The sequence below is a fragment of the Crocodylus porosus genome, unplaced genomic scaffold (assembly GCF_001723895.1).
Source record: "Crocodylus porosus isolate Cpor-Errol unplaced genomic scaffold, CroPor_comp1, whole genome shotgun sequence".
NCBI lineage: Eukaryota > Metazoa > Chordata > Crocodylia > Crocodylidae > Crocodylus > Crocodylus porosus.
In genome coordinates, this window is record NW_017728907.1 from 3,785,954 (window position 1) to 3,795,392 (window position 9,439).

At 46.3% G+C, this 9,439-nt stretch overlaps 1 protein-coding gene across 1 annotated transcript in view; it reads left to right on the top strand.

Moving 5' to 3' along the window:
* Positions 1 to 3,324: 3,324 nt before the first annotated feature.
* The window catches only part of KIF14 (kinesin family member 14), a 57,001-nt gene continuing 50,886 nt past the window's right edge, over positions 3,325 to 9,439 (top strand). The window contains exons 1-3 of the mRNA XM_019530683.1: positions 3,325 to 4,570; positions 4,954 to 5,208; positions 6,383 to 6,470. Of these exons, the coding sequence (XP_019386228.1) occupies positions 3,444 to 4,570; positions 4,954 to 5,208; positions 6,383 to 6,470 (1,470 nt within the window). The 5' untranslated portion in view covers positions 3,325 to 3,443. The remainder of the gene's footprint in view (positions 4,571 to 4,953; positions 5,209 to 6,382; positions 6,471 to 9,439) is intronic.

A 9,439-nucleotide genomic window follows, 5' to 3' on the forward strand; every position in this document is an offset into this window, starting at 1 on the left:
AGGGTAATGGACTTGATGATCCTCCAGGGTCCCTTCCAGCCTAAATGTCTATGAAATGAAATCTAGGAGCACAGACTGACAGCGTGGAGAGCAGTTGGGTCCAACTGGTAAGTTTGTTTGAGGGAAGGGGAGTGGAGGGGGGTGCAGATCGAGGCCCCAGCAGTGAGGGAGGGAGTAGGGCTGGGGTTGGGGCAGGGGCAGGCACTGCACAGCCAGGGTGGAGCGTGGGACGGAGCTGTGAGCAGCTCATCCAGGGGGTGTGGGAAGGGGGTGGTGGCTCCTGCTGCTGCACGCACCCTGGGAGCGTATGGGTGGTGTGTGCCTGGACCTGTGCGCAGGATAAGGGCAGACTGCCTCTCGACTGGGGCTGGGGTGGTGCCAGGCTCTTCCCAGCAGGGGGTTGGGCCTGGCTGTGCTGGGGGCTACTGTGAACTTTGGGGTGGCTGCAGCCATCTCCCCCATAGCCCTGCTCCCAGCACTGCTGCCACCAGCCCCGACTGCAGCCCAGCCTAGCCCCCTGCCAAGAAGAGCTCACTGCTGCTCTGGCCCCAGCCCACAGCAGTAGCTCACCCTCACTGATTTGGGGGCACAGGCTCCATGTGCCCTTGCCGGAGTGCGCGTAGTGCCATAACTTGGTCACAGCTCTGCAGTTGTTAGTATGATATGAGCTTGCAGCATTAGTCAGAGGCAGGACAGACGGTCCATCCTGATGGGTGCAATACAAGACCATTGGGAAATGGGAGCCAAGTGTCAAATAGCTGCTGAGATCACTGTTCTTAAGGCTTGGGGAGGGAGGAAGGCAGAAAAATATGCAGCTAGCACTGAAGCTATTCCCAAAGGAGTATGCTTTTCAGTATGAACGCTGTGTGCCTCCAGAGCTGGGGTGGGGGGGAGGCACAGGAGCTCCTGCAGGCAGTGGTGAGGCTGACGGTGGCAGGAGTGTGGTGGCAGCAACCCACAGCTGTTGGTGATGGGATTGGGGGTGGCGAGCACTGTCCAGTGGTCAGCAAACACCTGCAGATGCCACCAGCAATCACAGATCACTCATAGACACCGCCAGTGGTGTTAGTGGCAAGCAGAGACTGCCCACAGTGTCAGTGGCACCTTTTCACACGGGGTGCACTGCTGTGTTCAGGGGGTGCACTTGCACACCCTACACATCACCAATGCAGGAAGGAGTATGCTTTTCAGTTTAAATAGCGTTGACCTTGTTTTAATCTTAAACTGCTCTTAAGGGGCTTGGGAGAACGGGTGGACAGAGGAGCCTGGCCTCGGGAATCAGTGCCTGGAGGCATCCCAAATGCCCAACGCAGCCTGGATGAAGAGGGCATAGAGCTAGGGAGGCGGCAGAGGTGGGAGCGGCGAAAGGAGCCGAGGGCCGCACGGGAAGCCGTGGGGAGGGGAGCGTGTTACCGGCGCACCATCCATTTGCCTTGAGGATCAACACCCCCGAGCACAGCGTGGCCGACAATGCGGAGCTGCGGCCCACCGCCCACCTTGCCCTCGTCCTCGTCACCCGCTGTCCTCTGAGCCTGGGCCCCCCCGCCGGCGCATGGCGCCTCCCTTCCCGGCTCCTCCACCTCCCCACGCGGCGCGTGACGTCACCTTCGGTTGCAGCCAATCGCGGGCGGCGCGGCGCATTCGAACCAGGCGCTGGAGCTCGGCGGCCGGTTGCGGCGGAGCAGAGGTAAGCGGGCGCGGAGCGTAGGGGAGGGGGCAGGAGCGGTGAGGGAGCGGTGCCGGCCCCCCAGCTCCTTGCAAGGTGCTTCAGTCCTGCTGCCGTCTCGCTTTCAAGGCGTCTGCAGCTTGGGCTCGTGGTGCCAGGTGCTTTCAGAGGGGCCCCCAGGGCTGACTCCCTGCGGCGCCTGCGTGCGGCGGGTCTGTTTAACAGCTGTACAATGTACACGGCGGCAAAGGGGTTTGAGCGCCGCCCAGGGCGCTGGGAAACAGCCCTCCCTGCTCTCCCTTAGGCTGCCTTCCTGCCCTAGGCTGTAGGAGACACAGCGGGAATAGCCGACCCTTTTGCTGTTAAGCATATCTTAGAAGCGTACGAGAAGGAGGCCTTTGGACCCAAACTCTGACAGGCATCATCAGACGGGCGAAGGCTCCTTCGGCACCAAGTATGGACATAGACAAGAGAGAATGCCACACCTATTAAAACGATAACATTTTTAATGATAAAGAGTCCCTGTTCCCCCAGCACTACCAGGAGTGACTAGAAATAACGGTCACAAGCTGGCAGAGGGTAGATTCAGACTAGACGTCAGGAGGCGCTACTTCATGGTCAGGGTGGCTAGGATCTGGAACCAACTTCCAAGCAAAGTGGTGCTGGCTCCTACCCTGGGGGTCTTTAAGACGAGACTAGACAAACACCTTGCTGGGGTCATTTGACCCCAGTACTTTTTCTTGCCACGGTAGGGGGTTGGACTTGATCTGCTCGGGTCCCTTCCGACCCTACAAACTATGAAATCATAGAATCATGGAAAATTAGGGCTGGATGGGACTTCAGGAGGTCATCTAGTCCAACGCCCTGCCCAAAGCAGGATCACCCCCAACTAGATCATCCCAGCCAAGGCTTTGTCTAGCCGGGTCTTGAGAACATCCACGGATGGAGCTTCCACCACCTCTCTGGGGTAACATGTTCCTGTGTTTTACTACCCTCGTGGTGAGAGAGAATTCTCTTCTGCATCTTACTTCTTATCTCATCTGTACTTGGTGCTGAGATAGTCTTATAAATGTCTTTCAGAGTTCAGGTCCCGGCCCTCTGGAAGGTGCAGTAGGCAAAATATTCCTTGTCTTGGTGCTCTGTTGTATTTTTCCAGTGGGATACGGTTGTTGATCAACATGGTCCGGAGAGCAGCAATTTCTCTGGTGGCTGTAGTGTTAATTTTATCGAGGGCTATGAAAACCAAGCAACTTTGAATTGCATTATATGTATCACTGGGTGATAAGCTTCTGTATGTTACTAGAGTTAGATGCTGTGTTTTTTGTACCAGCTGGAACTTTTTCACGGTGTTGGGTCTAATTCTCAGAAAGATATTGTTTAAAAAAAAAAAAAAAAAATCAAATTTGATCATGATAGTGCACTTTCCAGTGGTGGCCTGAAACGCATTCAGTAAGGTAAAGTACAATCTCCTGGCCACTGAGCTTTTACTTAGTTACGTTGTTTTAATTAGTTGAGAGAAAAATCAAACAACATTTTCCTTCATTTTTGCTTTATTTTTAAACAGGCGAGCATGTAGGAGGCGGGTTTGTACATGATTTAGTTAAAATAGCTAACGTTGTACAATATAACAGAATTTGATGCTTTGCTATTACAGATTCCATAGGAACAAAGTTCACTGCTGCAGAGAGAAGAGAAACTTAAAAATTAATTTAATCTTGCAGGCAAAGTTTGGGCTGTATATTTTAGATCCTAATCTTAAAACTTGCGTGAAGCAAAAATGTCCATTTATACACTCCCTACGAGAAGTCGTACTGATGCATTTTGTACTGCTTTACAAAAGAATGCTCCACAAAGTACTTTCTCTAGAAGCAACAGGTTTGGACATGTGTCAGAAAATGAAAAAGATAACACATTCTCACTGTCTCTGAATAAGACCAAAGAAATAAATAGGACCTATGTGATTTCTGCCTGTAAAAAAGCAAATGTTACCACAGTTGCACCTAAACCTGAAGGTAGGTTCACACTCCAGAGACGAACTGGGGCAAGCAAAGAAACCATTTCTACTGATGATGACTTCAATGAGAATGCAATGCAGGACTCTGGTGTCTCACAGGTGGACAGAAGACTCACACTGCAGCGACGTTTGAGGACTGGATCAACAGAGAAATGTAAAATCAATAAAGAAAGTATACCCAGGATAGAAACTTCTGATTCTAAAGTTGCAAATAGCCGAAATGTGTTTCCCTTAAGCATTTGTACCGATGACTCCCACCACATTAAACCAGGACTTCGGTTAGTTGAAGGTCAGTCAAATGTAAAGATACACACGGATCTGAAAAATAAAGATGTCCTTGCTAATGTTAATGGTTCAAGTGGAAACGGTAATTGTACATATTTGAAACATAAGACCCATATTGCTGATGCTCAGATTCAATATGAAGTCCCTAAATCAGCACAGTTAATAGCAACAAAGCCCATTAACAGGACACCAGGTATAAAGCTGAATGAAAAAGATTTTAATAAACTATCTGGGAAGGAAAAGGTACAAAATTCACTTGCAAAACATGGCTATTTAGGAAGACAAAGAATTCCTTGGAAAGGCACCACAGAAGGAATTAATGTAATATCCAAGTGTGGGATATCTCAGAATGCCAAAAGTCCAGCCATATCTACTTTGACGAACAGGACACCTTGCCATCAAGTTATAGAGAAAAAGCAAATGAGGGCTTCTAATTCTCTTTCTGTAAGTAGAAGTGGAGGAGCTGAAGTGAATAACACACATGTGCCAGCTGTTGCACTTAAAGAAGAAACCCCAACTCAGATCCCTTGCACTAAGGATGATGCTTTCAAAGTAGAAAACAGCAAAGTGACGGTAGCTGTGCGAGTACGACCCTTCAGTAACAGGTGTGGAGCCAACTATTTTTGGGTGTTCTTTGGGTACTATAAATGCATACTTTTGTTCTAGTATATGCTCAATGGACTGCTTTTTTCAAAGTAATAACCAATAGTCTGTATGTTTTTAATAAGCTAGTACATAATGTGATCTGAATTTTTTTTAAAGTATGCTTTAAAAAAATGTAGTCAAGGGTTGGGAACAGGGAACTACTGGTAGAGCAGTGACCTTTGAATATTGTTTAGGTGAAACTTTCTTCTTTCTTCCTTCCTGAATGAATCAGTTCTTTATCAGACAATATGTTGCTTATAGAACACCTCAGTTCTTAAAGAGATAAGACTGAGGTGACCACCTTAGTTTCTAATGTTGGTTTGTTTGGTCTTTTTTTATTCAGAGAAAAAAATGAAATATCATTCCAAGTGGTTTCTATGAATGGCCCAGAGACAGCTGTGCAGCATCCAGACACCAAACAAACCTACAGCTTTATTTATGACTTTTCATTCTGGTCCTTTGACAAGTGTCATCCACATTTTGCAAGTCAGGAGATAATATACAAGACTTTGGCAGTACCCTTGCTAGAAAGAGCCTTTGAAGGATATAACACTTGTCTTTTTGCCTATGGACAGACTGGTTCTGGAAAATCATATACGTAAGTTTCAGAGGAAATATTATTTCAGGAGCTGGTTTAATAAGTCGCCTCCAGTTGCTAGAAGAAACTAGACTGAAATGTATTTATTTATTCAGGTTTTGAATATCTGCTTTAAATGTAACGTTTGACTAGAAATTAAGATGCTTAGAGCTAGACAGATATTAATAGAAAAGTTACTGCATTATGGTGAAGGCTTAGTTGACTAGACAATGAAAACATAATTCAGGTTTGAGCAGTTGGTTTTGGCTAAGAAATTGTGATTTGGCCAGGTATAAGTGAAAAAATTATGCTGGAAAATATAGTGTGTTAAAAACAGAAATAAATATACAACTACTATGGGTTTATTGCAGTCTTTGCAATTGACATACAAAATTCTGTCAATGCACAAAATAAGCTGAAAAAAGAATATTTTTATCTACTCTTTTTCAGTTATACTTATCTTAAATATTATTTGCAAAACTTTAAAAGAAAAAATCAGTTCTGTCTAAATCCACTTTTGTTGACAAGTCAGTGGCATCATTATTGTGCAAAACTGGTTTTACTTTAAGTATTTACTATTTGACCTGAGCAGACAAAATTGTTATCTTGTTTGTAGTATTTTTGTTAGTTTTTATTTAGGCAATTTTGTTGTCTACCATTCCTCGGTATCTTTAGTGGAACTGAAATTTAAGTGAAGTTGAAACTAAATTGCTTTAAAGTGAAGTGTGTTGAATTCTTTTAGAATAAACTGGTGACTTTTTAAAAGTTCAACAAGCTGGCCTCTATTTATTTTTATAAATAAGACGTTGATTTAAAAAAAAATATTTTAAATATCTTTAGTGTGAATATCTTAATGTAATTAAAAATAAACTTTATATGAATATTTTCAAGAAGATGGGTTTTATAGGCAGACTTTCAAAGGAAGCCCAAACACTTCACTTTGGAAGCAGAGGGATAAACTGATCTGTTTGTATTAGCATTGTAAAGTCACAATTGTAAAGCAATATTTTTTTATCCATCTGTATCCTAAATGGTCCTCTAATTTGTTTCTGTAACTAAATACTTAAGAAAGAGAACTGGGATCTGTAATGGTCTTTTAACTGCAGCATGGTTAATATTTACAGTGGGAAGACAAATACAAATAACTTCTTTTAAAGAGTTAAAAATCTGAAAATATATACTTTCCTAATTATAGGATGATGGGATTTGGTGAAGAACCAGGAATCATTCCAAGATTTTGTGAAGATCTTTTCCTTCAAATTGGACAAACAGATACAGAAAAGGTATTTCTTCAGAATTATTTCTTTTGTGTGTGTATTGAATTAAAAAGTAGCTAGTATATTGATATCAAGGATTTGTTGTTTTATGGGGGGGGTGTTTCTCTTTTTTCTTTATTTTATACATCACTCCTGGCTTACTTCTTGTTTTCAGTATGCTGCATCTTAAATCTTATTTTTGCTCATAGAACTAACAAGCATGTTGTCTAGACCAGGGATGGCCAGCTTGTGACACACATGCTACAAGCAGTATGGGCAGCCTCTGTGTGTGGCCTGTGGCGGATCTGGGGGGCAGTACAGAAGCAGTTAGGGCAGGAAGAGGAAGTCAGAGCAGCAGATTAGATAGGGGAAAGGGATCAGAATGACAGTCGGTAAGAGTCCGGGACCAATTTGTGGCACACCTTTTGAAAAGATTGGCCCCACAGTTGTAGACAAGCAAACGTATACTATCCTATGATCCCAAAGTGGGAATAATATAAAATGAAATATGTGCATAGTATTTTTGCTGTACATATGACCATTACAGCGTTTTGGGTTAAATACATTAACGTAATAGGAAACAGGGAATCAAGACATAGAATCAAAGCTAGAACAACTATAAATTGTAATAACTATTAATTATAATCAACAATTTATAAATATTGTGAAATTATCTTATTTTTTTTTTGTTCTTATAAAATTCTGGGATTATTTAAGAACAATCTTTCAAGCCTGTTCTACAAATATAATTGAGTGTTTTTCTTTTTTCTTTTCTTCTGTTTTTTCTTTTAACCAAAATAGTTATCATGCACTTACATTTCATTGATCCAATGAAACCATAGTTGAAAGAGCATTCTTTAAATCACAAGGGTCTCAAAGCTAGACTCATGACCTAAAGGAAAATAGGGAAAAAGTCCTAGAAAGTACAAAGAGAAATATGCAGGCTTTTGTCCCACTGTTTCTTAGAATACTCATGTATGTAATACATATATTTTGATTTGGTAACCAAGTGGGTCAAATGGAAACAGACTTGCAGTGGTTTGAACATCAGTGAATTCTCTGCATATCATTGGTTTATATGGCTGATCCATTGTTCTTCTTAACAATAAAACACTTCATCCTTTAGGTCAACCTTCGTGATTGGAGACTGTGTTCTAGACTTTTTATGAGGCAACATCAGTGCACATGATCTGCTGTGTGTTATCTCTCTTTCTCTACAATGCTAAATCTACCTAATATTATAAAACCCGTAGTCTGTCTGTCTGTCTGTCTCTCTGTGCATAACACTTTATTCTTACTCTGATTGGCTGATGGCAACAACCAATCACAGTGTGAATACAGCATTTGGCTAGGCGGTGATGGCATAGCTGAGTGCCGCCATGATGGTGGGGACACAAGGGATAGAGCCGGGGGGAGGAGAAGCCAGCACAGCTGGCCTTGCCCCCCCTGCCCTGTTCCCTGGAGGAGACAACAACGGAGCAGACAGAACTGGGGGGCATGGTCAGTGGAGCAGTCGTGCTCCCCATGCTCCTTGGAGGTGGCAGTGGCAGTGGGAAGGACAGGGGCCCGGCCTGGCCCCACCCCAAAATGGAGGGTATGGGGGGGTGCACAGGGCTCTGCAATGGCAGCAGAGAGGGGGGGGGGGCGGGCCTGCCGCTGGCCCTGGCCCAACAATGGTGGCAGGGAGGGTGGAAAGGCCAGGCCCGGCCCTGTAGTGGAGTGGAGGAAAAGGAGAGCACCCCTTACCTGCATGAGGTGGGGGAATGGGGTTGGGGCCACTGCAACGAGGACAGGGTACAAATCTGAATGGCTGGGGGAGAATGGGGTCGGGTTCAAAGTGATGGTGGTGGGGTGGGGGAACAGGGTCAGGCCTGAATGGGGGGCTGGGGCTGGCTGAGTGGAGTGGAGGCACAGGGCTGGACATGGGGCTCTGTCCCCACTGGCCTCCCCAGGTGGGGGTGGGGAAGTGGCCTCAGCCCCAAAGTCGCAAGGGCGAGGGTGGGGGGAGCTAGCCTGGCCCTGGGACTCTCTCCCTATCCATCCCCTGGCAGGCCAGCAGTGCTGATCCCTTCTCCCCTGCTCCCTGCAGGCCGCCAAAACAGAGAGGATGGGGGGGCAAGGCCAACGTTGGCCATGCCCTTCTCAGTGCTGCAGGTGGCGGTGACAGAGTGGGAGTGTGGGACCAGTAGATGGAGTCTGGCCCCGGCCCTGGATCAGAAGTGGCAGGGGGTAGAAGGGGAGTGGGCCCAGCCCTGAAGGTGGGGTTGGGGAATGGGGCCAGATGCAGGTCACTGTCCCTGGCTGCGCGCCCCCCATCATTTTTTACAGGCAGTTGGCTAGTCTCTATTCCTCTACCTATCTATCTGTCTATTAGGGCTGTGCGACGCTTCAGTCCCTGATTCAATCCAGTGCAGATTTGGCCTGATTTGGTAGCCGAATCTCTGAATTGAATTGGGAGACCCCTTAATCTCTCTGAATCGAATCAGAACCCTCCGAATCAGTTCGGAGAAATTTAGAAAGATTCGGCGATTCGGATATAGGCGCAGCTTTAAATGTTTTTTCTACATACCTCAAGGTACCAGGCAGCTTGTGAAAGCTATGATGGTGGGGCGGATGGAGAGTCCCACAGAGAAGTGCGGGGGGCTCCTAGACCCGGAAGTGGACCAGAAGCACTTCTGGTCCACTTCTGGGTCCTCCGGGGAGTGCATGGGGTGGCCCAGTGCAACTCCCTGGTTCGGCTGGGTCTGGGGGCCACCCCCCGCGGCCAATCGCTGAACTGGGGTGGGCGTGGGGGAGGCCCTTGCGCTCTTGGCAGCAGACCCAGAAGTGGACTGGAATTAGATTTCATAGATTTCATAGACATTAGGGCTGGAAGGGACCTCGGGAGATCATCGAGTCCAGCCCCCTGCCCAAAGTCAGCTGGGGTCATAGGATCCCAGCAAGATAAGCATCCAATTTACTCTTGAAGGTGTTCAATGTAGGTGCTTGAACCACCT